This window comes from Xenopus tropicalis, chromosome 3, assembly GCF_000004195.4.
Source record: "Xenopus tropicalis strain Nigerian chromosome 3, UCB_Xtro_10.0, whole genome shotgun sequence".
Taxonomy (NCBI): Eukaryota; Metazoa; Chordata; class Amphibia; order Anura; family Pipidae; genus Xenopus; species Xenopus tropicalis.
The window spans coordinates 109,039,526-109,067,229 of NC_030679.2; the positions used below are offsets into that span (position 1 = coordinate 109,039,526).

Here is a 27,704-nt window from a genome sequence, read left to right on the forward strand (position 1 = left end):
AATATACTGTAATTGTATTTATATATATATACACAAACATACACACACTGTTACTGATGCTGACAATTACAGTGTAGGAAAAGTATGAACACACAATAATCAAAAATCTAATCTTTGTATTTGTGCTAGAAAACTACAACAATTCAAAAATAGATTCCCATCAGTTCAAATATTTTTCACAGTTGGACACTTTCCTGATTGTCAGGAACTGAATTATCATAGCAGATTAATATGTCAATTCATCACACACTTACACAGAACTTATTGCACTTTTCTTGCTAGAAATAAACAAACAGAAATATAACAGGAAATAAACTGAATAAAATAAACAGAAATATAAGCAGAAAAATATCAATTTACAGAATTATAGGTATGACTTCATATTCAGTTGTCTTGTTATAACACAAGATGTGTAGACAAAGCATTGTCAGTTAATATATGATTATTTTTGCACTGTCATCTAAAGTGTTTATCCTGCTGGGTTAAAGAAGAGGCTTGTTTCCTTAGGAAATCCCAAGTCTCTGAAATATGTTTGCTTCTTTCTGGATATGTTTGCAATCTGTAGACAATAAAAACACGAAGGATGGTAACATAATCAAGTCTTCATTAAGTAAAATGTATATATACACATAAGTACGTATATGTATTTAATCTATTATCCAGAATGTCAAAAATGATTTTGTTTTTTAAAGTTTAAATATTTTCATTAAAGCCAGTTAAAGTGCTCTATATTAGTTACACCCCTAATCCATAAAATCCCCACCTGCCCCCAATTCCATTCCACCTCTGTTTCTCCCTGCCCTACCCAACAAATCTTCTCCTGATCTATGCCAGATTTGGCTCTATTATATCATGCCCCCTTTATAAGTCATCAACCCACCCCCCTTGTGGTCCTTCCCCATACCTTATTTGTGTGACAGGTAAACCATGTCATACTCCCTCCCAGAAATGCACAAGGGGAGACACAGAGCCATTGACCAAATAACTTTAAATATATTTTACCTTCTCTGAAACAGCAGCTGGCACTTCTGATCCCACTGAATAATGTGCTTGGCAGGTGAACCAGAATGGTGTGTATTAATGAAAGTGTCCACTAGGGGGACACAATTCAGACTGAAAGCGAAGAGTGAACAAGCTTCATTTCTGTCAGCCATAATGTCACTTGCAGTTACTATCTCTTGCCCTGTCATGTGAAGATCCCAAATAAGTAAATGAACACAGTGATGCATAAAACAATTCTAAGGAATAAAAATACTGTAAAGGACAAGGAAAGGTTACTTCGCTGGAGGATGAGGCAAATAAGATACTCCCCCCCCCCATGAGTTAAATCACTTACTTTTTTTCCCCAGGCGAGTGTTCCTCTTTGGAAAAAATGCATCAGCCAAGCAATCTTTCTAACTACATGGCTCTAACAAAGATGCTACCCAGGAATATGCACATACACAATATAGTAAATGGGAAACAAGTCTGGTTACACATGCAATGTGTGCAATATATTAGACTTTCCTTGTCCTTTTAAAACTTGCAATTTCTATTTGTTTGTTTCTTTCTTTTTTAAATTAATATAAACAGTCTATATTTGTATATAAAAATAGTTAATGTTACAGGTGTGTGAAGAGCAATGAATGATTTTAACCCGTGTTTATTGCCACTCAAGAACAAAAGAGCTTATTTCTAAGTTACACAGAATATGAGCTATACAGAGAGAGCCCTGCCTTTAGGGCCCCTGCCTGAGCTGACAGAGCTTAAATAAATGGTACTGCAGTTACCAAAAAAAAACAAAACAAAACTTCCATCCTTAGAACACTCTAAAGGCACCAACAAAATCCTATGCAGGCCCTTAAAGGTAAAACCTGCAAACCCCCTCACGATCTAAAATACAGTGGATCCTTTTTCCTCAAGGTGTCTCCATGGTTAGGGGTTTAGAGCCAGTCCTGGTATGTCAGCCACTGGCAGTTACATTTCAGTGTGGACTAAAAAGAGCCCATTATTTTAACAAAAACATGTTTTGGCTTGGCTATTTGTAGAATTTAGTGGGCATTCTTAATTGGGGCCACATTCTACTTATTTGGCAGGGTCCAGGGCCAAGGCATTCAGTGGACTAATAACCAGGGGCAGGGAGAGCCCTGCTAAAAAAAACAATACGGGCCCCATGATTCGTAATGGTGGCCCTGCTAAGGGCTATGACAGTACAATCACATTTGGTGGGCTGCAGGTTACCCACCCCTGCATTAAATGGTTAATATCTTTTCTTGTCACACAGTTGTATAGCAGCTATGTTTGACTTTAAGCTGATGGCAGATTCTCTCACGTTTTCATGCGTATTTCAGCTACATGTGCCTGCACCCGAGCGTATCTCATTCATTCGGGTGCAGGCACATGTAGGAGGCGTAGGGCAGTTGTTTCAGCAAGCGCTTTTTTTCGCTTGCTGAAAATATCTGCCATCAGCCTAAAGTCAAACATAGCTGCTATACAACTGTGTGACAAGAAGATTCTCTTGCGTTTTTATGCGTATTTCAGCTACATGTGCCTGCACCCAAGTGTATCTCATTCATTCGGGTGCAGGCACATGTAGCAGGCGTAGGGCGGTATTTTCAGCAAGCGCTTTTCCGTTTGCTGAAAATATCCACCCTATGCCTCATCTGCCTCATGTGCCATCAGCCTTAAAGTCTGTTTCCAAGTTACATACCTTTAAGAAAGAGACAGTATTCCTTTGGATTAAGAGCATACACTGGTTGCCAGGGAAATGCCAGCTGATAGGAAAGTGGAAGCCCAAACTGACAAACTGCCTCTTGTGTTGAGATATTCATGAGCTCCACTAGACCATTACGGAAAAATAAAAGAACCTACAAAAAAGAAATGGAATTTTTTTGAAAGTATAAATCATACCCAGACTACAAGTATTACTTTTCATTTTCTATAATGTATTCTATAAAGAGTAGCACTGCATTTTATAACATTTTTCCAAATAAATCAGTCTAATGGTAGCGGTACACAGGGCTTTTGACAGTTTTTCATACAGGTGGAGAAAAGCTATAACCCTCCATAGTTTGTTTGAGCTTGAACTAAAGATGTAAAGATGGTACAGCAATATCTAACATATTTATTCCCCCAGTAGGGGGCACTATTATGTAAAAAGATTTGTTGAAGCAAAACTTACACCATTAGGAAGGCAGGAAACAGGTGCAACTGCACTGATGTGTTCATCAGAATTGCTTAAGCTAAGAGAACAAATGAAAAGGGAAGAAAGATCTTTTTTCAGTTGAGATAAATACAAATACAAATATTTCAAATATCTGAACCCTTAATGCAAGTGGGGAAAGGATGCGCTAAAGTTTTGGCACGTTCGGTCCCCATTGCTTCATAGGCGAGCAAAATTCCAGTGCAGCTGGACGGCATGCCTCCCCTAAATTTCTGCTCACCACAAATTCAGACCTGAGCATTGCTGATGCTTGGGTCGCTTTACATTAATTTACCCAATTACTTACTAAGTTAAAGGAACATTTGGATAGCAATCTGTCCCAGGCCTGAACTGGCAATCTGTGGATTCAGGCAAATGCCAGAAGGGCTGCTGTAAGATGCCATAGACAGTCACTATTTAGAAGGCTGGTGGGGTTGCTTGGGCCTATGCATAATACAGCGCTGCGGAATGTTGGCGCTTTATAAATAAATGTTAATGTAATGTAATGTAAATTGAAATTCCAGGGCCTATTTTGAAACCATATAAAAGATAGTAATCTCACTCATATTTTTTGCATGCGTTGATTGCTTTTTTCCATTTTTTTTTACCACAGTTGGGTTAAATAAATAAATAAATATCAATCAATAATAAGCTAGCTGCCTAAAACCTGCCAAACTTTTTTTTAAAAAAGTAAACAAAAAAACCCAAGCAAGATAAAGATCTTACCTACTTTTTCCAACTTTGTATTGCCTAAACCTAAAGTACTATCATTAATAAGTAAGACCCTTTAGATAAAAATAGCTATTTTGATCCATCTATTTATTTTTGCCATTTTTATTTTTTTTATCACTTAACACTTTTTCCTTAGAGCATATTTTGTATTCTTTTTACAATAAGACATTTTTCTACCACTATCCTTAGCTCCATAAAAATGAATATGCTATATACTGACTACGTGCTTTTCTTCACTCAGGGTACTCACCTTTCCCGTAGAATGGCAAGGCTATTTTCTTTGCCTCCAGATGCTGTAGCAAGGTACAATGAGTTATCAGTGCACCACACTAAAAGTTTAACTCGGGGTGCAGCAGGAATGCCATCGGGAAACAAAGGATCTATATTTACTGCAGGGTAATCTAAAAATTGAAGGCCACCAACTGACCTTTCCTCTGGAAGGGCAACTACAGACAAAGGGAACCCTTAAAAAAACAGAAAAAAAATAAAAACAATTTGATACATGGCATAATCAACTCAATATTTAATAAATCAAGAGGAAAACTCACCGGAATACTTTATGTCCCAAATAGTAAGGGTTCCATCTGCCAAGCCCACAGCTATGTATGAAAAGCAAGAACTGACAGCTGAACAAATGATAGGAGCTGCACAGGGCCACACTGTATCAGGCTTTGGGTCAGCGTCTAAGCAACATAACAAAAACACATTTATTTAACTGATTACATTCTATGGAAGGACAACATGCAAAATATATAACAAATGTAGATTATTTTCTAATGGAAAGGCATATGAATATAATATTTAATTGAATAGAATCGTGTATACAGAGTCTTTCTAATAACTGTCTGCCCTGATATGTTGTTAGGGTACTACATTTATGCAAACATAAAACATGCAAGACCCGAGTTTCAGTGAGCCCTAAGTGTATTAAAAATCTCATCTCTAGTTTTGTGTCATTTTTTGGTTTTCTATAAAACATAATAATTTCATCCATTTTCTTCATTCCATTGTCTTAGGTGCATATGATGCCCTATCAAACCATTAACTATAGTACACCTAACTAGTAAGTAGTTAAACACTATTTATCTTTTACCTTACTTTTGTATTATATTGCCTCTGTATGTGTACTTTGCATAGTGGTCATATGCCTAATAGCAGATATATAATCTTCATTGCATTGCTTGTGATTGGGTAGCTATAAAAACTTTCCACTTCCACTTGACATAAAATCTTATATGTCACAAGATATAAAACATGTTTGGACTGCACATTTTTAAACTAGTTAGCTGTCATGGGTGGCAATGGGTTTTATCATGGCAACGTTTTTCCGCAGTTTCGCGAAAAAATGTGCGAAATTTGGACATTCGCATGCTAATCCATGCCTGGCAAAAAAATGAGCTCATCACTAATGAACGCCAGCGTCGGATTTGTAATCCAGGCGCCTCAAGGCCACCCCCTGCGCATGCGCATTATGCACATTTGCAACAACCCCCCGCCATTCGCAGGGCGCATGCGCATCTGTTTATACTCACATACAGAGCAGTGGGGAGAGGTCCCCATTGCTCTGTAAGGCAGCAAATTTCAGAATTTTGGTGTGGTGGGGTGGCATGCCGCCCTTAAATTGTTGCCGCCCTAGGCCCGGGCCTGGTGAACGTACCTAACTCGACTTTAATAAAGTATGTAAATAAAAGATATTGCATATACTTCTATACATATGTAATGTTTAAAGCCAGTAATTGGATTCCCTGTAACAACACTGTCTGGTGCTATACCTGGTTTATCCTTTGGAGGTCGAACCAGCAGATACATCAGTAGATTGTGACTTCCTTCCCAGTGGACACTTATTGCTTTTGGGATAACTAAAAAAATTAAACAGAGGAAAAACACACTTATTCAGTGACCTAAAAGAGATGCTAAACCTGTGGGTTTTCAGTTTTTGTTGAACTACCACTCTGCAATCACTGTCAGGAAGTGCTGCAGGGTTTAATAGTTGGGTTTGGCACTAATACTGAATCTCCTAATGGATATTTCAACTTGGGTTTTGCATTTAGCATATGTATGAAGATCTATTCATATGGAGAGACTTGGTGGCATAAGAAGACCCACCTCTATTTCACACTGAATTCTTAGACCACCCTGATAAATCCAGTGTTGTCTGTGTTCAGCACTTATTTAACGTCGCTGGCAATGCATAAATACATGTTTAGAATAACATGCAGATTACATATTCTTTTTAGGTTCAAATAAAAGCTTTGCAAACTGAGACAGAACACAAGCTCAGATGGAATTATGTGCACTTAGTCTTTGATTACATAAAGCCTTTGACAAAAGTTCCATCTAGTGGACAAAACTATAATTCTTTTCTATAGATTCAGTATAAGAATTGAACTGTCTAGGCCTTAGTAAAAGACCTCTAGAAATTATTTTTACATATAGTATTCAATACAGTAGATCTATATCTTATTTCAACAGAGAAGAGAAAATAAACATATTTTGAAATGTGAGTTTTTGAGTGATAACTGAAAGAAAGTACACACAAATTACATTATTTATAATTCAAAAATACACATATAAAACTTGTGGTGTACGAGCTATGAAGTACATCAACTAAACAAACAGTGTATTTTATATCGTAAATAATAAATGCCCTAGTTTATTTTATAAAAGTCATACTGCCTTCCTACCTGTATGATTTCTTTCTGTGTCTGCTTGTAATAAGCTGTCCGGCTGGATGAAATGAAACTCAGCATGCCTAGGATACAGACCAAAGTTCTTAGAAAAAAAAGTTAAAGTGGGAAACCTTTAGCATATTTTAAAGCTTTTTGATTAAATAGGAAACAAACATATGCTAGAAGAACTTCTATGCAGGTGGACTAAGGGGTTGATTTCTTATGTACTTAAATGATAATGGCATATTGCACAATAATTCTGCTAAAGTTTTCCTTGAAACAATTACTTACTGAAGGCAAGTCAGCAGCAACGTATTCGGCTAAAATGTATGCAAATTAACTTTTGTCCTGCTTATTCGACTAAAAGCATCTATCATGTGGAAAACATCATGCTACAGTCATAACTGTGTGAGTATCCCTCCTGTGTACTGAGGCCATTTAGTCAGTTATTTTTCTCACAGACTTTCCAGACTCTATTATGTTTACTATTGCCAAGCCTATTTGTTATTGCCAAGCCTACTTATAAGGATATTGATTTTTCAAAATATAAAACTTTATATTCCAGTGGGCACCCCTCAACAATGTGAAAAGCACTGGAAAAGTCTTTAAAGTACACTTCTTTCATGGTGATACAGTGGATAGCATTGATGCCTTGCAGGATCGGGGGTCCAGGTTTGATTTCCAAGTTAGCTCACTAAATGCAAGGAGTTTTGTTGTCTGCATGTCTTCATAGGTTTTCTTCCACAATTCAAAATTACACATGAAGTTTAATTTGCTCCTGATAAAAATTGACAGTTGTGTAAATGTGATAAGAACTTTGGATTATAAACTCCAGTGGGACAGTGAATGATGTATAATCTCAGTAAAGTACTGCTGAACAAGACGGAGCTATATCATAGAATAATGGATAATAATCTACCACCATCTGGAAAGACAGGCCACAGATAACTATAATAACTTACCTTGCTTTGCATATTTAGAGGCTTTTTAAAAAATATTAATTGTACTGTAATTTGAATGTTTTGAGTGTTATCTCCCTAACATTTGAAAATAGCAGCCACTCCTAGCTCACCACCATGTACTTCATAGGAAAAAAGTTGTGCATTAGACACAGTAGCAGAAAAAGAAAAGTGAACAGCAGCTCAGATTCCCCAGTAAAAAGAAAATCCATATTTGAGGCTTTGGCCTTGATGCTTTGTTTGATTTTAATGCAAAGTTAATAAAATATATATATATTTTTTTTACCAGGGAATCTGAGCTGCTGTTTGATTTTTTTCTGCTGCATTATGTCCCCAGCAATTGCAACTGCAGTATTCCCAAACAACAAGCTGTGTGATCTATATTAAACTTATTGATTGTATTGATTTTTCCATTATGGAGTGTCAATAGATCTCTAGTTTTATGCTGGATCAAAACATATAGTAAATAACAGATTCAACTTTTGACAGATAAAACTCACTGTACCTAAGTAAGCTCAGCACAACACTACATACAACTGGTGGAATTATATGAGAATAAATGTATTCTTTGGCACTGCCAAATTTCCTCACCTTGCTGTTTCACTTTTGGATGCATTAGCATTTTCAAAACTGAGGTATTTCTGAAAACGGCTTGTAAAAATTGCCTCTTGCTCCTCCCACTGATTAGCACTGATGATATGGTTCTGTCCGATACCAAACACAGTGTTATGCTCATACTTCTGCAATGCTTCCTGGGAACATCTGAATGTACTACCTAGATAAATGATAAACTCAATTGAAACAGTATCTTTCAACCCAGGTTATGCCCAAAATCCCAAAATTACAATATTTGCAAGAACAACCAGGAATATAGAATGTTTGTAAGCAATAATAAAAAAGGTCTAAAATATTTGTTTGCACACATTTTTAACTATATTTAAAGGAAAGTTAATCCAAAATGTGCAATGCTCTTACATAAAAAGATGTTTATCTTTGCTGGTTTGGATATTGCACAGAACTCTAAATAAAGATCCAATGTAATTAGAGTTGGCTGGTAATGCAAATCTCCTGTGAATGATTCCTGTTTGTTTGATATTACTTTATATTACTAATGCATCATGACAAACCTCAACACTGCATAAAGTGCAATAGTAATGAGCGTAATGCTCTGTGCAGTGTCATGTGTATTTATGTGATACTCAGGAAACACATTGCTTTTTTTTATTACGTAAGGTTAAACATTTATTTCCTGATCCTGATGGAGAGACTGCTGAACAACAGAATTATTCTTTATTCTTTAAGTGTCTGTACTGGCATGAAAAGCTGTTGGCGTCAATAAGTATATCTCCTTCTCCTCTGCACCTGACTTCTGGGACTTACAGAAAGTATCCTTGTATGCTGAAATTATAGTAGTTCTTATAACGCCCCCAGTGTGGAACATGTGTCAGACTGCAGGCAGATGTTACATGTAAATTAGTCCATTTTCGTTTTGGAATAACGTTCTAGATCTGAGGGTTGCTACCTTTCCTTTTCTCTTGTTCCAGGAAGTGATGTCAGGGGCAGAAGAGAATAACTTTATAGGCGGAAGTATGATGTCAAGGGGCTGACGGTGATGACTTTTGGGCATCACAACATATTACTACTACATGTTAATGGGTGTTACATCTTGCTTGGATTTGAAGCAAGTGCCCTGCAGGGTACTGGGCAGTCTGTTCTACTGATGAACTACAGTGTATGAGCAGACTGCTAAGAATTTGGTTTAATCCATATGGTAACATGTAGGCATGGCTTGTTTCCACTCTTGTTATTTGGGGCACAGGTGCTCAGTAGCCATGGATAAGCCATGAGTCGGATGGATTTGGGTTAAATTTTGGATGACCTTTGCGGGTTAGTGTTGCAGGTGCAGGTCAGACTTAGGATGTACAGATTTACCCTGTGCTGGATGACCTTTGCTGGTTAGGGTGCTGAATAAGCCATGAGTCGGCTGGGTTTGGGTTAAATTTTGGATGACCTTTGTGGGTTAGGGTTGTAGGTGCAGGTCAGACTTGGGATGTACAGATTTACCCTGTTCCTGAAGATTCCCTACAATAAGATAAAACACCACGCTATAGAGATAATTCCTAAGCAGAACCAAAAAATGTGGATCCACTAGTCCACTAAAATAAATTATAAATCCTCCAAAAGGTGCACTCTGTATAGCCACTTGTTTCTCTTCTCAGAGATAATCTGCAAACAGAATTAAAGGCACAATGGTGTAATACAACTTGGCCAGAGACCACACGCATCCACTGTTCTATTTACAAAGTAAGTTTCCCACAAGCGCATTTCATTTTAAATATGCCTGCAACGGTCGTCTCTCTGCTGCAATAACTAAGCAAACAGCCACAGTGATACTGACTTGCAACCAGAGGGTTACACAGAAGTAGCATACAGAGCAGAAACTGGGGGGACTCCCTTGCCTACCCCTTTGGGTGTCACTAGATTTTTGTATGGTAATTACCGGAAGCAAACAGTGTTGGAGAAGTGTTGGAGGCGGCAGTTACCAGCGGCCTGGGTCCGCTGACATTTTTCCCAGTGCCCCACCAGGCTAGTCTGATGCTGGGCAAAGAGTTTTGATCTAGACTGGACAGATGGTAGTTCTATGTGTACTGCTCTTAAGCCTCATTCTGTGTACCTACCTGTTACTGGATTTGAAGGTTTAATCTTCATTAGAAGTACTGGTGGCGCAAGTTTTATTTCAGCTTCAGTCTATAATGCAAAGCATACAAATAAAAAGAATGTAATTACACGACAGTGCTAATAATTTGAAAAAGCGACACCCCCTAGACCAGAAAAACAACCTACCACCCCTGCTGATTGTGTTACCCTCTCTTGATCATGGCTCACATCACACATGCCTCACCCACAGTTTCTTTTTTACAATAAACAAAGCCCCCAACCACCCCGCCACACCCCCATTGCCTGCAATACAGTGAAGGGAAACAGGAGCTTCACAGGGGACTGGGAAGGTGGGAGCTTGTTGACGCATATTTTAAATATGTCCAGTATTATCCAAGAGCACAATATCTAAAGGTGGCCATTCACAGGCTGATTTCAGCTGTCAATATTAGACCGATTCGGCAGCTTATGTGCCCGTGTATGGGCACCAACGACGGGCCTGAAATCGGGCAGATCTTGATCAGGCAAGTTTGATTTTTACATCAGGTCGGGGACCCCATCAGCTTGTTGATGCATTCCCTGAACCAACAGTGCATATGCCCGCAGTTCTAATTCGAACATTTGGCCCTAGGGCCGAACGTTCGGATTATCCCGATATCACCCATCCATAGGTGGGTGTATCGGAAAAAGATCCGCTTGCTTAGCGACCTCACCAAATGAGCAGATCTTACAGTGTATAGCCACCTTAATAAGCACAGTAGTCCTGCTGTGGCTGTTGTTAACAAAAGAAAAAAGAATATTATTTATTAATACTCTGTTTAACTGAAGATATGATATAGGGTCCTTAGTTCGGTAGATAACTTTTAAGGCTAAAAGCTAACCATTGAGAGGTAATCATAGGTCCTAGGCAACCTACAGTGCTACTACTGCATGTTTTTCATGTATTGCTTTGCACATCTGACATCCAAAGCTATATAGTAGATAGGGTCCCACTTATCCTCTCATCTTCGGAACTTTATAGTGAATTAATTTTAATAAACAGATCTTGTTGCAGGGAGATATAATTTCTATAATTCTCTAATTTCTCTAAATTGAATAGCGAGAAACATATATTTTATCTATGGCTTGCAGCCTTATCAGTTTAAACATAAAAAAACAATAATTTGTAAGTGTTCATGAAAGATAACACAATAGATACAACATTGTCTTTTTAAACCATACTTGTGAGGTTTCACTGGGTGCAGTCTGTGCTGTTGGCAAGGGGATATTTGATAACAATACTGTCTGAGCTTGTTCCACCTCTTTTAGCCAGGAATCCTTAGGCAATCGATACACTTCTAGCCAACATTCCTCGCTGCCTGTGTTGGGTAATATGTCTCATTTAGTTACTTAAACTGGGCTAAAAGCATTTGTACATAAATGTGAACTGTTTTCTTTTGCAACAGGAGAAGAAACAAATATGCTAAATGAACTGGGTATGGCTGCAGAGGTTACATTGAAACCCAATAAACAAAAACACACTAACCAAAGTAAGTTTCAGGTCTTTTATAAACCCAAATAAAAATGCACAAAACTATGCACAAAATAACAAAAGAAGTACAGTAATAGGATCCATTATCCAGAAACCTGTTATCCAGAAAGATCTTAATTACGGGAAGGTCATCTCCCATAGATACTATTATAATGAGTAATTCAATCTTTTAAAATAATGTCCTTTTTCTATGTAATAATAAAACAGTACCTTGTACTTGATCCCAGCTAAGATATATTGAATCCTTATTGGAGTTAAAAAAAATATTATTTGTTTTAGTTCATATTTTAATGGTTTTCTAGTAGACTTAAAGTATTGAGATCCAAATCATGGAAAGACCCCTTACCTGGAAAACCCGAAGTCTCAAGCATTCTGGATAAAAGGTCCTATACAGTACCTGCATTCTATTTACACAGAAATATAGAGAAAGAAGGAAAAACCATCTGTTCTCACCTCAAATCAGCCAACCATACTGGCAATCTGTCAGACTAAGCAATATCAATTTACAAATTTTGATAATCTAAATATATCAAAATCAATAAATGAGCAAACACTGTGACCAAATGGTTGTTTTGTTACTGATAAGAATTTTAAGATCAGTCTGACAGCCCAAAATGAGGAACTTTGCAAAATATCAATAAATATTTAAGGTGCAAAAATTACATAAAACACTTTGATTAGACATTTATATAATCTCTGTTGCCTGCTGTGAAAGGGTCAGTACACCACTGTTTTCAACATGAGTAGGTCTGAAAATATACTAGAACTACAGCTGCTTTGTGATCTATGGGCTCTCCAAATACTGGACCTAAAACAGGGTTTAAGTTTACATGAGTTCAGTAAACAGTGTATTTTTGTAATTCCTTGAGTTAAAGGACATGTAAACTCTACATTTCTCTACAATGTACATCAGTTGGCCACATCTTTCCAAAGCAAATGGCATAATTTGTACTGCATATATCCCCTTGTTTGCCAGCACATCACCTTTTCCTAGAACAAATAGCAGCTTTCACCCGGCAGCCATTTTTCCTCTGACACATCATCAGTTACATTTAAATCTGCAAACAGCATACATGCATTTAGCATAATTTCATCAAGAATACAGGCTCACACAGGCAGAACTGTCTTCAATAAAAAGTTCTGCTTTGTTTGAGCACTGTAATGGTTAAGCTAAGCTCAGGAGAGGAGGTTAGGAGAAAAAAATGGGAACTCAGCTACAGTTGAGTTTCTATGGGAACCAGTAATGCCATCTGTTCTTTAGCTCCTAGAATGGAGGGTGTGTTAAGTAATCTCAGCTGAGAAAAACTGAGTATGCCCAGTAGCCAACAGCCAAAGCAAATTCCTGAGGGAGGGGGCTGAGTGGGTTACAGCAGGGGTCCCCAACCCCCGGGCCGTGGACAGCAGGGCAGTGGGCCGCAGCGCACCCCCCCTCCCCAGCGCGTCGCATGTATTACGCGGCGCGCCCCGCCCCCCTCGGTCCGTGGGAAAAAAAATTTGCCTCCTACCGGGCCGTGCTGCTGAAAAGGTTGGGAAGCCCTGGGTTACAGGACGAGAAGGAAATCTAAGTGATTAAGGGGATGCTGCAGCCTTACTAGTGACCTCTGGACAACAAGAGAGGCAGGTATTTAAAGATTTCAAAGAGGCTGTTCACTGATTACATTTTTGTGTGTTGGGTTTACATGTCTTTTGATCATGGCAAAAGGGGAGATTGAAGCTCTGTATAATATGCCACACTAGGGGATAAAGCAAGGGGGATTGTATACCGTTGGTACTGGTTTAAGTAGCTTCAGCCTCCATTTTTGCCATGTTCACTGCAATACTTTTTGAACGTATTCCAGTATTCAGAAAGCCCACTTAGGTCACACAGCAGCTGTCACCCAAGTATATTTTCAGGCCTACTCAGGGCATCAAATAAGCACTCACCCCAAATCGTATAACCTAAAATGCACTGTCTACAGTTTAAAGTCCCCATATTGGTGCTAACCTTATAGACTTAAGGTGGCCACACACGTGGCGATTTTAGATTGTACAATGCGCCACTTACCGTTCAGGGCTGAAACGGCAGATAAGGAGGTAGAAACAATAGGATTTCTACCTCCTTCTGCTGATTCAGCCCCGAAGACAGATTTTGCTCAGGCGCCTTCTATGGCATAGTTCCCAACCTTTTTTGCACCACGGACCGGTTTCAAGCAAGACAATTTTTCCAGGGACTGGGGATAGGGGGTGCGGCGCAACTAGTGCTAGTTAAATTTTATATTATGCACTTTACTATTAATATTATTATTACATACAGCTTAATAAAGTATGCATTTCTATTGTCTAAGTAAATTTATAGTTCTTAATATCAACATTTCCATATATGCCAATCCTCGTTAGTATAGTGGTAAGTATCCCCGCCTGTCACGCGGGAGACCGGGGTTCGATTCCCCGACGGGGAGGCATCAATTTTAATAAAAAAATTATACACTGATATTAAAGGACCTACACCTATAGCTCTACATACATAAGTAGCACCAAATAAATAAAAATATACATACGCATATATATTTAGAAATAACTATAACTCTTTAAAGCTGTGCCTAATATTTCTCTCCACCAGAGAGCAATGTAGGAAATGATTAACCAAGTAGTAGTTCCGTGTTTTGCTTGCAAGCTAAGATTTCACAAAACAAAAGCTGTAGTACCGTGTTAGCCAGCTAAGATTTCTAAAACTATTTTTGTGTACATGTTTGAAAATCTAAAACAAGCTAGTCCTCGTTAGTATAGTGGTAAGTATCCCCGCCTGTCACGCGGGAGACCGGGGTTCGATTCCCCGACGGGGAGGCTCGCTTTTATTAAGAAGCATTTTATACAATTTTATGTTGTAATCATAAGTTACCTTTAAGTTGTTAAACTTCCATACACTGGCAGATTTCAGGTGCCGATTTGGCAGCTTATATGTCCATGTGACATATAATTTGATTTTCCCGTTGGATTGGGGACCACACCGGTTCCTTAAAGCGAGGGGGAAAAAATTCTCTCTTCCCTTTCATAAAGCACCCTATCATACTGTGAGGTAACCTTTAAGTTGTTAAACTTCCATACACTGGCAGATTTCAGGTGCCAATTTGGGTCCTACGGACCAATCTGGCAGTTAATGGGTATGGGGCAGATTTTATTTCCCTGCAGCGGCTCCTTTAAGGCACATAGCTATTCCTCGTTAGTATAGTGGTAAGTATCCCCGCCTGTCACGCGGGAGACCGGGGTTCGATTCCCCGACGGGGAGGCAATCTTTTATTAAGAAGCATTTTATACAATTTTCTGTTGTAATCATAAGTAACCTTTAAGTTGTTAAACTTCCATACACTGGCAGATTTCAGATGCTGATTTGTCAGCTTATATGTCCATGTATGGGGCAGGTTTGATTTTCCCGTTGGATCTGGGACCACATCGGCTCCTTAAAACATGGGGACAAAAATTCTCTATTCCGTTTCATAAAGCACCCTATCATGTGAGGTAACCTTTACATACATTGGCAGATTTCAGGTGCCAATTTGGGTCCTACGGACCAATCTGGCAGTTAATCTGTCCTGGTATGGGGCAGATTCTGCACCAGCTCCTTTAAGGCATGTAGCCAGTCCTCGTTAGTATAGTGGTAAGTATCCCCGCCTGTCACGCGGGAGACCGGGGTTCGATTCCCCGACGGGGAGGCGATTATTTTTCCTAAAGAATGTATTACTGTGCAAGCAAATTGTATGTGTACATATAGACATTAAACCAATGAATTAGGCTTAGAAAAATAAACCTATTATATTCTCACTGCATTGTACACCAACTGCATATGGCAAATTGGCCCCCCTATAGATCATTCTCAAGGATTATGCTTCAGAAGGCTAAAAGGTTTAATTAAACGGAGTGTGGATTGATTGGCTTCAATATAAATAATAAATTGAGCTTGGGGTGTAAGACTATCCATGGGTCAATAATCTACTGGCTAGGGAGCCAAAATATGTATAACTAGGTAAAGACAAATATTTGCCAATGCCTTTACAAAGATGTGAAGAATCAATAAATTCCAAACATAGAAACTTCAAAGCTCAATGTATTTTAATGTAACATATATGAACAGAAAGATAAAGCACCCTACCAAAACAGAGTGTTTAATCAAATTGTTCTAAAATGGCTCAACTGAAAACTTGGCAACGTGCGCAAACTATATACACATTTTATAAACAGTGAGTTTAAATAAACTTGCCTTCAAGAAGAATCCCTGCATAATCTCCTCCAGCGGAGATCTTAAATGTTACACATATAGTCCTCTTACTAACATCCTCCTGAGAACAAAGACAGAAACACAAAAAGCCCATAAAGTTCAAACTTTCCAAAACCTTTACTGTTTTGAGCCAGAGGGAAGCAATCCTTACCCCCCACCCCCAAAAGCAGGCTAGCTGCCAATCTAACCTAATAGGAAGGACACTTTCTATCGTCTAATCTACCAGTAAAAAAACTCTCAGGAAAGAATACTAATTAGTTGGTATGCAAATTTACAGTAAATATAAACAAAGTTCTTACAGGTTCATTGATGACTTTCAAAACATTCAGCCTGTCCTCTGAGAAGTATAAGAAACGACCAATTCCTGAAGAAGAAATACAAAAAAGTTTTAAATAACTAGCTACAAACGAATGTATTATTTTTGCTATAGTACAAAGACATTGTATGCTGTAGTGGTTAAATGTTTCAGAAGAACATTTAAGGACAAAGAAACCTCAATAACGTTATTGTCTCAAAGAATAACTATAGTTAAGCTGGCCATACATGTGGCAATCTGACGATGTCAGATCCGCCACACACCGTCAGGGCTGAAACAGCAGATAAGGAGGTAAAAACAATAGGATTTCTACCTCCTTCTGCCGATTCAGCCCTGGCGGCAGATTTTGGTCAGGCGCCTTCTATGACGCCCGATCAAAATTTTCTAACCTGGCCGATCGGCGAGTCGTCCGATATCAGCAGCTTCCTGCGATATCGGTCGACTTGCCGACATGCCATACACGCACCGAATATCGTACAAAACGAGGTTTTGTACGATAGTGTCGGTGCGTGTATGGCCAGCTTTAGTATGGCTGAAGATACTGCTCAGTCTGGCACAGTTTCCCAGTAGCACAGTCATCTGCCTAAAAATATACAATATAATTCTACTTGCATGATGTAACTTTCCCACAATTCTGTCAGCATGAATTCTAAAAGTTGCACCTAGACCACAATTATATGCACAAAATCGAAGCCAGTAATTGCAAATGCACATAAAAGTGCTGAATAAGTGAGTCTTCATGTTGACAAATGGTGAAGAGGTTGAGATCAGTGGGCAGGCTAAAGTCATATAAACCCTACATTTTCCTACCATATAAAAAAGGTTGGGCACTTCTCCCCCACCCAAACTGCATCATTCATACTGCCTGTTAGTCTGACATCAGTAGTAGGAAAACTTTTGGAAGGGGTAATAAGGGATAGGGTACTTGAATACATTGCAGTTCACAATACTATTAGTTTGTGCCAGCATGGTTTTATGCGTAACAGATCTTGCCAGACTAATTTAGTCGCCTTTTATGAGGAGGTGAGCAGGAACCTTGATGCTGGAATGGCAGTTGATGTCATCTACTTGGACTTTGCTAAAGCGTTTGATACAGTACCTCACAGAAGGTTAATGATCAAATTAAGGAATATTGGCCTAGAACAGTGCTGTCCAACTGGCGGCCCGCGGGCCGCATGCGGCCCTCGACCCCCCTCTGTGTGGCCCCCCACCTGTCTGGCTGCTTTGATGGCTTAACTTTGTGTAAGATTTAAATGGTATCAGTACTGAGATTAACTGGCCCCCTGCATGGTTAACACCTCAGATTCAGGCTGTAAACCCTCTGTATTGTTTAAAAATGTAATCCCCTGTGTTGTTCACACCTTTTAATCTCTGCATTGTTCACCCCCTGCAGAGTTCACACCTCAGGCTCAGGCTGTAATCACCCACATTGTTCCCCTGTTCACACCTCAGACATTGTATGCATGGAACACACAGGTAGATCAGGCAGAGTATGGCACACACTGGCAGCATAGGGCAGGGAGGGTATGGCACCCACAGGCAGCATAGGACAGGCAGAGTGCTGCTTGTGTATGCCATACTCTGCCTACCCTATGCTGCCTGTGGGAGGTGAACCTGGCAGGGGTTTGTTCTGGGAGTTTGTTAGCAGTTGGAAATAGCCATTAAATGGTCCCTAAGGTGTGTAATTATATGCTGGGGGTTGCTGTGCCATCCATAGGGGAGGAGGAGGCATATGGATTTAAGGGTGTGTCTTAATATAATTCTTTAACATATGAATGATGGTTGATATCCCTGCAGCGACCATTTTGATAAAATGGGTGTGGTTTAAAATGGGGGAGTGGCCAACACTGGCTTACATTAGCGGCCCTCCACCATGTATGCGAGAGAAATTCCGGCACTCGGCACCGCAGAAGTTGGACAGCACTGGCCTAGAACATAATATTTGTAATTGGATAGAGAACTGGCTGAAGGATAGAGTACAAAGAGTGGTTGTAAATGGAACATTTTCTAATTGGACCAGTGTGGTTAGTGGAGTACCGCAGGGGTCAGTCCTTGGGCCTTTGCTTTTTAACTAGCATAGACAGTACTGTTTCTATTTTTGCTGATGACACTAAATTGTGCAAAACTATAAGTTCCATGCAGGATGCTGCTGCTTTGCAGAGCGATTTGACAAAATTAGATAACTGGGCAGCAAACTGGAAAATGAGGTTCAATGTTGATAAGTGCAAAGTTATGCACTTTGGTAGAAATAATATAAACGCAAACTATCTACTGAATGGTAGTGTGTTGGGGGTATCCTTAATGGAGAAGGATCTAGGGGTTTTTGTTGATAACAAGTTGTCTAATGCCAGGCAGTGTCATTCTGTGGCTACTAAAGCAAATAAAGTGCTGTCTTGTATAAAAAAGGGCATTGACTCAAGGGATGAGAACATAATTTTGCCCCTTTATAGGTCCCTGGTAAGGCCTCACCTTGAGTATGCAGTGCAGTTTTGGGCTCCAGTCCTTAAGAAGGATATTAATGAGCTGGAGAAAGTGCAAAGACGTGCAACTAAACTGGTTAAGGGGATGGAAGATTTAAGCTATGAGGTTAGACTGTCGAGGTTGGGGTTGTTTTCTCTGGAAAAGAGGCGCTTGCGAGGGGACATGATTACTCTGTACAAGTACATTAGAGGGGATTATAGGCAGTTGGGGGATGTTCTTTTTTCCCATAAAAACAATCAACGCACCAGAGGTCACCCCTTTAGATTAGAGGAAAGGAGCTTCCATTTGAAGCAGCGTAGGTGGTTTTTCACGGTGAGGGCAGTGAGGTTATGGAATGCACTTCCTAGTGATGTGGTAATGGCAGATTCTGTTAATGCCTTTAAGAGGGGCCTGGATGAGTTCTTGATCAATCAGAATATCCAAGGCTATTGTGATACTAATATCTACAGTTAGTACTAGCGGTTGTATTTATAGTTTATGTATGTGAGTGTATAGATTGGTAGGTGTGGGTTGTGTGTGCTGGGTTTACTTGGATGGGTTGAACTTGATGGACACTGGTCTTTTTTCAACCCTATGTAACTATGCATATATGTACAGCACCATCACTTTTTTCTTTAGCAAATAGCATCTTTTACCAGGCAACTATTTTGCCTCTGACACATAAACATGTTTTTATGGAAACCAGCAATACCATCTCTTCATTGGCTGCTAGAACGGAGGGTGTGTTTAGTAACCTGAGTTAAGAAGAACTGAGCATAGTAAGTAACCAAAGGCCAAAGTAAAATCCTTGAGGGAAGGGCAAATGGGCTACTGTTCATTAATTACATCTTTTGAGGGTGGGGGGGGGGTTTACATGTCCTTTAAGCAGTCATCTTTGTGACGTTGTAGTATTACATTTAACAAGGAATTATTGACAAGTTTTACATTTTCATTTTAACTTAAATACAAAAATACAACTGGCAACCAATAGAGCAACCAAAGAGCTAACAATCAGGGGCAGTCAAACAAGTAAGAAGTGGCAATCCAAGTACGTAATGAATTATCAAAATCAGAAATGTTATTATAGTTATAGCAGAATAGTTTTGCAGTGCCACTTCTACACATTTTGGACAGCCAATATTTTTTTGGGAGGTCATGAAAGGAACCACGAATTCTGACTTTATTATAGTGACTATTATTTAGTGACTGTTTACTCGAGCAGGTATGTGCCGAAATCCACTTAAATGCGATTACACCAAGACCAGCTCTGTTGCTCTGGGTGCAGGCACAACAAGCGTAGGCCAAGGCCTAGAACCCACAGCCCATCCAATGTGGCATTAGCCTAAGACTACTTTAACCTTTTAGTGAATATAATTTAATCTGAAACAGATCTCCCTCTCTCTCTCTTCATGGCTTTAATATTCTTAAAGAGATACTGACACCAGAAAATAAATCTTTTTTTAACATCATAACATTGTCTTTGCATGGTATTTATAATTTTGTCTTGAAAGTATTTACTCAATGCTTTAATACCTATCTGATCCCCCATGTTCCGCTATAAGGGGGCTGCCATATTTGTGCAGCAGTAGTCTATTAACATTAGAAGCTCTGACAGGCTGAGAAGGGACAGTCCGGTTGGCAAAATAGACATGTTTAGGAACTTCACATAACAATTACAGAAAATTGGTCAACATGACCTATAAGTAACTTTTAATGTACATTAATATTTTGAAGAGTAGTTTTTTAGTGTCAGTATCACTTTAACTAAACTTATTGTATGATCTATAAATATTTAAAAAATAATGCAGTTAGAAAAACCATTACCCATATCATCCACTGCAGCAAGCAGATATAGCTCGTTTTTTACATGGCAAATGCTGAGGCTACAAATTTCTATTTTAGCTGTTTCCCAACTGCAAATCCAGCTACAGTCAGGAAAGTTGTAAACAGCTAGCCCATCAGAATGTCCAACAAATAAATATGTTCCTGATTCCACTGCAGCTAGGCAATTTACTCGCTTGGAAACCTATTAAAGACAAGACAACAGAAAACAATGAGAACAGTTATACAGCTAACTTTACCTGTTAAAGGACAAGGAAAGGAATTTTTAATGTGGTAGGCACCCCAGTGAATATAATCTGGGCTGCCATTGAGGGGGGGGGGAGGAAGGGGTAGAGTTGTGCCTGGCCCTGTGAATAGCGATGAGCGAATCTGTCCCATTTTGCTTTGCCGACAAATTCAAAGATTTGTGAAAAGGCGAAACATTTGAATAAAAAAAAGGCAATTTTTTTTTCATGCGGACAACAAAATGCTGAAACACAGAAGTTTGTTGCGAATCCATGCCTACCAAATTGCTCAGCCCATCACTACCATGAAATCTTCTTCCAGTCATGTTGAGAAAGTTACACAAATTGCGTAAGTTACGCCAAAACTTACATAAGTTACGCAAAACCTGCCTCGAAAACTATGTAACTTGCCTAGAAACTTAAAGGGATACTGTCAAAATTTTTATGGTATACTTTTTATTTACATAGCAAATAATTCAATCTACCATTTAAATTGTTATTCTTGAACCAACAAATGTATTTTTTTTTTGTTGTTGTAATATAGGTGTGTAGGCAGCCATCTCAGTGCATTGTGCCTGAGTCTGAGCTTTCAGAAACAGCCTGCACTAAACATTAGAACTGCTTTCCGATAACCTATTGTTTCTCCTACTCCCATGTAACTAAAGGAGTCCCAAGCAGGACTTGGATCTCTTACTATTGAGTGCTATTCTGATATCTACTGGGAGCTGCTATCTTGCACCCTTCCCATTGTTCTGCTGATCGGCTGCTGGGAGGGGGGATTCTGCTGGAGAAGCTCTATTAACAAATGTGTTTAGAAAAAAATGTGTTTTCCCATGACAGTATTCCTTTAAGTAACTTGCATATTAAGCAAAAGACAATGCATTGAAGCTTTGCAGAGATAAACTCTACTGAACTAAAAAACCTAAGGTAAATTCTACTACCTCCATGAACTGACTGGCTTATTAGCACATTAGTTTTTCATTTTAACTATTTATATGAACTGCTTATTATAGAGTTTTATCAGCTGTTCATATTGTGCATATTGGGGCATATTGATCAGGGGGGAGGTCGGGCTGTTGATGTAGGGGCTCTTTTTGTAAGGGGGTGGGATGGTATGGGTGCACGAATGATGTGCAGTTTTAGGTGCAGGGGTGGAATGCAATATTGATAAGGGAGGCTGGGGTATCACCACAAGACCTAATGCTATAATTTATGGTGGGGCGATTAAAACACGTAGTGGGGGTGTGGAAACATACTTGATCTAAGGAGGAGAATGCTGAGTACACTTTGTAAGTGGAGAGCTGAATTAGAAGCACTCTAGCCCCGTTTTACTTTATTAATAGCAGCAGCACACGATATGGTGTCTGGTGTCTTTCTACATGAGTTAAGAGTTGTTACATTTGTTGCAAGTTCTCCGAGGCATTTTCCCTGTTACTGCTCAGTTGGAGTCTGAATAGGGGGAATGAGATACATTTTATATGTCGGAGAAACTTGCAACGTTGTTTCGTTTTGTTTTGTGTCAGCCTCAGTAAGTCAGTGGTGAGCAATTGATGCTCTGTGATTAACATTTGGATCGCTTTTCACCCCCTGCTATTTTGGGATTTTCTTTTTTCCATGAGCATTATTTTTTGGGGTTTTGTCTAAATTAAATAAAGTTTAAATTTTAATTCTGATTTTATCAACACTCTTTGTTAACCAATATTGACCTAATAATCTAATTAAGTAACTGTGCATGTAATTGAAGTCTAGGAGGGAACACCTGCTCAGGTGTCTCCTAATTTGTGTATTGTATATTTGTACACTTCATTTGCACGTTACTTGGAGGATTTTATCCTCATTTACATATCTCTTTAGTAGAATAGTGTTGAAATTTACTAGAGATTAACACTTCAGTATGTATGTATGTATGTATGACTTTATTTATAAAGTGCCACAAGGGTATGCAGCACTGTACAGTCTTTCAAAATACAAAATTACACACAGGGAGGACTGAATAATTATATTTACTGAATAATATGAGCGTCTTCTACATGAAATTTCCATAAGGGGAATGACTAGTTATTGGGCCCCACAGCAACATCAATTGGGCTTATGCAATTTATATAACTTATGCAAAAATGTTTGTTAGTTTCACAAAAACTTACGTAACTTATATATAAACTTATGCACTTCCGTATCAAGCAATGACAGTGACACTGACGCCCCAATGAACTGATTGACTTATTAGAACACTAATCAATGGAACTCTTTTTATGAACTTATTATAGGTTAATTACCACTTTTAATAAGGCAAAAATGGGGCTCATTTTTTTACATAAGGCAAAACAGCCCCAGTGCAGTAACCCTTAGTAACCAAAGATTTATTCTCGTTAGCTTACCTGCAGGACCCTGATCACACTTCATAACTTATTGACTATTATGGATTACTAGGTCAGATTTTCCCAAAGAGCTTCATACTTATTGTATGTTATGAGAGGCAGTTAAATGCCAGTTTTACAGGAATACGCAAATTTTGCCTTAGCATCACTTTAACATGATTTTTCTCTTTAATGACCCATGTAAAGTTCAGAGGGACTCACTGGCGTGACTTATGTAAGCATAGTGCATGACAGCCCCCCCCCAAAAAAAATTTTACCTTAGCTACATGCAGTTTTGTTTTGCATGTTAATCTTTATACATATGAGTGTGAAATTAATAACCTGGATTTCAGCTACTGGTGGGTGAACTTCAATTTTTTTCCTCAGTTTGTCTGCCTCTCGCCTGTGTTCATTAATGTTGATTATTTCCAAGGCTTGATAAATCAGATGGTTCACCACTTTGTCAATCATCCTGAATGGTTGTGGTAGCATATCCAGAGCTTGATCTGGATCCGTAATAAAAGAGTCTTCATCATGGTCTAAAGCCCAGTCCCGCTCCGAGCCTGGGGGGATTTCCAAAGGTCCTTTCCTAATGTAAACTGGCATTGTGCTTGTTAAAGTAAAACTGTTGACAAAGGTAAGGATTATAATAATTATAATCAATTACACACACACTATATATATTATATAGATATAGATATACAGATATATATATATAGTTCTAGTAATTTAGCTACTGACGCATGGGTCACTCGGGAGGAAATTCAAAAGAGACTTGAACATGTAAAGGTAAACAAAGGTCCAGGGCCGGATGGGATTCATCCCAGGGTATTAAATGAGCTGAGCGCTGTGATTGCCAAACCTCTTCACTTAATTTTTCAGGATTCATTGAGGTCTGGCATGGTGCCGAGAGACTGGCGGATTGCTAATGTGGTGCCGTTATTTAAAAAGGGATCCCGTTCTCAGCCTGAAAACTATAGGCCTGTTAGTCTGACATCAGTAGTAGGAAAACTTTTGGAAGGGGTAATAAGGGATAGGGTACTTGAATACATTGCAGTTCACAATACTATTAGTTTGTGCCAGCATGGTTTTATGCGTAACAGATCTTGCCAGACTAATTTAGTTGCCTTTTATGAGGAGGTGAGTAGGAACCTTGATGCTGGAATGGCAGTTGATGTCATCTACTTGGACTTTGCTAAAGCGTTTGATACAGTACCTCACAGAAGGTTAATGATCAAATTAAGGAATATTGGCCTAGAACATAATATTTGTAATTGGATAGAGAACTGGCTGAAGGATAGAGTACAAAGAGTGGTTGTAAATGGAACATTTTCTAATTGGACCAGTGTGGTTAGTGGAGTACCGCAGGGGTCAGTCCTTGGTCCTTTGCTTTTTAACTTGTTTATTAATGACCTGGAGGTGGGCATAGACAGTACTGTTTCTATTTTTGCTGATGACACTAAATTGTGCAAAACTATAAGTTCCATGCAGGATGCTGCCGCTTTGCAGAGCGATTTGACAAAATTAGATAACTGGGCAGCAAACTGGAAAATGAGGTTCAATGTTGATAAGTGCAAAGTTATGCACTTTGGTAGAAATAATATAAACGCAAACTATCTACTGAATGGTAGTGTGTTGGGGGTATCCTTAATGGAGAAGGATCTAGGGGTTTTTGTTGATAACAAGTTGTCTAATGCCAGGCAGTGTCATTCTGTGGCTACTAAAGCAAATAAAGTGCTGTCTTGTATAAAAAAGGGCATTGCCTCAAGGGATGAGAACATAATTTTGCCCCTTTATAGGTCCCTGGTAAGGCCTCACCTTGAGTATGCAGTGCAGTTTTGGGCTCCAGTCCTTAAGAAGGATATTAATGAGCTGGAGAGAGTGCAGAGACGTGCAACTAAACTGGTTAAGGGGATGGAAGATTTAAACTATGAGGTGAGACTGTCGAGGTTGAGGTTGTTTTCTCTGGAAAAGAGGCGCTTGCGAGGGGACATGATTACTCTGTACAAGTACATTAGAGGGGATTATAGGCAGTTGGGGGATGTTCTTTTTTCCCATAAAAACAATCAACGCACCAGAGGTCACCCCTTTAGATTAGAGGAAAGGAGTTTCCATTTGAAGCAGCGTAGGTGGTTTTTCACGGTGAGGGCAGTGAGGTTATGGAATGCACTTCCTAGTGATGTGGTAATGGCAGATTCTGTTAATGCCTTTAAGAGGGGCCTGGATGAGTTCTTGATCAATCAGAATATCCAAGGCTATTGTGATACTAATATCTACAGTTAGTACTAGTGGTTGTATTTATAGTTTATGTATGTGAGTGTATAGATTGGTAGGTGTGCTGGGTTTACTTGGATGGGTTGAACTTGATGGACACAGGTCTTTTTTCAACCCTATGTAACTATGTAACTACTATATATATATATATATAAAACAAATTCCCCACCCCGTCTGTACTATGCTTGGGAACCAGAATAATCCAGACAATCCAGGAAAGATGTATAATTTCATAAAAGGAACAAACTGGGCTATAAAACAGAACTGGACTCTTTGTAACAGATACATTTATGGCAAGTTTTGTTTTGTGACAGATTTTGTAATTGGAAATAAAGTACAACAATTTTGGTATCCACATCTGTGTGAATCAGAGTGAGCTCTTTTTATTGATTACAACTAAAAGCCTAAAAATAGGCTCTAGCATTTCAGGTACACAGGAGCCCAATAAATAGGGACAACTTATGGCATCTTACAGTACTCCAGGGATCCCCAACCTTTTTCACCTGTGAGCTATACTCAAATGTAAAAAGAGGTGGTGAGCAACACAAGCATGGAAAATGTTAATGAGGGTGCCAAATAAGGGCTGTGATTAGCTATTTGATAGTTCCTATGTGGACTGGCAGCCTAAATGATACTCTATTTGGCAGTACAACTGGGTTTTATGCAACCAAAACTTGGCTCCAAGGCAGGAATTCAAAAACAAGCACCTGATTTGAGACCACAGGGAGCAACATCCAAGGGGTTGGAGAGCAACATGTTGCTCACGAACCACTGGTTGGGGATCACTGCAGTACTCATTTGCCACAATCTAGAGATTGCAAGTCAGGGCCTGGGTGTTTTGCAGGCCTGGACTAGGAATCAAAATAGGCCCTGGAATTTTGAGTACACAGAGGCCCAAACAGCCCACTACAGGCCCAACAAATAGTGACTGTCTGTGGCATCTTACAACAACCCCTCTGGCATTTCCCAAAATCCACAGATGATTACCATTAAGTGCTATTACAGTAGGTGTGACACATTTAGTCCTCTTTAGCACAAAATCCACACTTGGACCAGTGACCTAGGCCAGGAAAAAAAAAAGAACCAATGTAATGTAATACTTTTTAGCTTTACTAGGTGTCACACTGTGGTGACAAGTTCAAATTAAGGTGTAGTTCCCCTTTTCTGATTCTGATGGTAAACACAATTATTATTCCCCAGTGTTACCAGAGACTGCTACCAAGCCATAACTGGTAAAAATGCTTAGTTACAGACCGATAAAATACATCTCTTATATAATAAAGAGGCTGATCTTCTTTTGTCATAGGGTTAAAAACACTGGTGATCCTCTGTATTACAAGATTAAACCACAGGCAAACTGCCCATAGTGTAAAACCCTTCTTACTTAGCAAAGATTAAAATACAAACATATTGCACTCACATGTAGCAGGGATTTGTGCAAGAAAGCAGTTCTTGCAAAGTCTCTCAGGAGCAGGACACCCGGTGTTTTCCCTCTCTCAAACCTGTGGCACTGCTGACACCCAGAAGCACCTAATGCTTTTCAGCTTTTTTAGAGGCTCATCTCAGAGTTCCCTGTGCTTCCTTTGGAAGCTGTTCAGTGTAGAGTCTCCATAACAACCTCCCCCTTCCTTCTAGCATGTCTCTGTGAAATCTGATCTTAGAGTTTACAGAGTGTTACCATGACTACCCCAGCACTTCCTGAATATCTGACACAGGCACCTGTAAGAAAGTGTTCCTTAACTTAAAGGAGAATGTTAGGCACCCCCAAGTGACTTAAATCGCTTACCTTGTACCCTGGGCTGGTGCCCCTGTTAGGAGAAAAAAGCACCAGCCCGGGGTACCTGTAGGAAGCGCTTCCTCCTTCCTTTTTCTTCTGCCGGCGAAATCCGTGGGCCGGCGCATGCGCAGTAGAGTGAAAAGCCGACTTTCTTGTTTAAGTTCGGCTCTTCACTCTACTGCGCATGCGCGCGCGGCGCTACAGGAAGGAGGAAGCGATCGCTGCTACCCCGGGCTGGTGCTGTTCTCTCCGTACAGGGGCACCAGCCCGGGGTAAAAGGTAAGCGATCTAAGTCACTTGGGGGTGCCTAACATTTTGGCACCCCCAAGTGACTTAGCCTTTCCTTCTCCTTTAAAGGGGAATTCCACCCAAATATAACTTAAGCGTTTTAAAAAGTAAACATGATTTTAAAATACACATCAATTAAAAAACATGCAGCTTTTTCGTGATTTAAATTCCCTACATAAATGAT

The 27,704-nt window shown here is 39.3% G+C and overlaps 1 protein-coding gene and 4 non-coding genes across 6 annotated transcripts; 4 read left to right on the forward strand and 1 right to left on the reverse strand.

Annotated features, from left to right (window-relative positions):
- wdr93 (WD repeat domain 93) lies at positions 1-27,249 on the reverse strand. 2 transcript variants are annotated; one of them, XM_012959549.3, is made up of 17 exons: positions 26,876-27,249; positions 26,443-26,515; positions 23,524-23,806; positions 20,583-20,784; positions 16,282-16,346; positions 15,965-16,043; positions 11,421-11,557; positions 10,220-10,289; positions 8,133-8,316; positions 6,598-6,665; positions 5,686-5,772; positions 4,462-4,596; positions 4,164-4,377; positions 3,161-3,221; positions 2,690-2,846; positions 1,003-1,183; positions 1-559 (listed from the first exon to the last, which is right to left on the reverse strand). In XM_012959549.3, the coding sequence occupies exons 3-17, from the start codon at positions 23,785-23,787 to the stop codon at positions 457-459; spliced, it is 2,007 nt and encodes a 668-aa protein (XP_012815003.1). In that variant the 5' UTR covers positions 23,788-23,806; positions 26,443-26,515; positions 26,876-27,249; the 3' UTR covers positions 1-456. The 2 variants fall into 2 exon arrangements, with proteins under 2 accessions (XP_012815003.1, XP_012815002.1); XM_012959548.3 differs by lacking the exon at positions 26,443-26,515.
- On the forward strand, positions 14,097-14,168 carry trnad-guc. Its single transcript has one exon. It is a non-coding gene; the product is annotated as a tRNA-Asp (tRNA).
- trnad-guc lies at positions 14,482-14,553 on the forward strand. Its single transcript has one exon. It is a non-coding gene; the product is annotated as a tRNA-Asp (tRNA).
- On the forward strand, positions 14,924-14,995 carry trnad-guc. Its single transcript has one exon. It is a non-coding gene; the product is annotated as a tRNA-Asp (tRNA).
- Positions 15,348-15,419, forward strand: trnad-guc. The gene has a single exon. It is a non-coding gene; the product is annotated as a tRNA-Asp (tRNA).
- Positions 27,250-27,704: the final 455 nt, after the last annotated feature.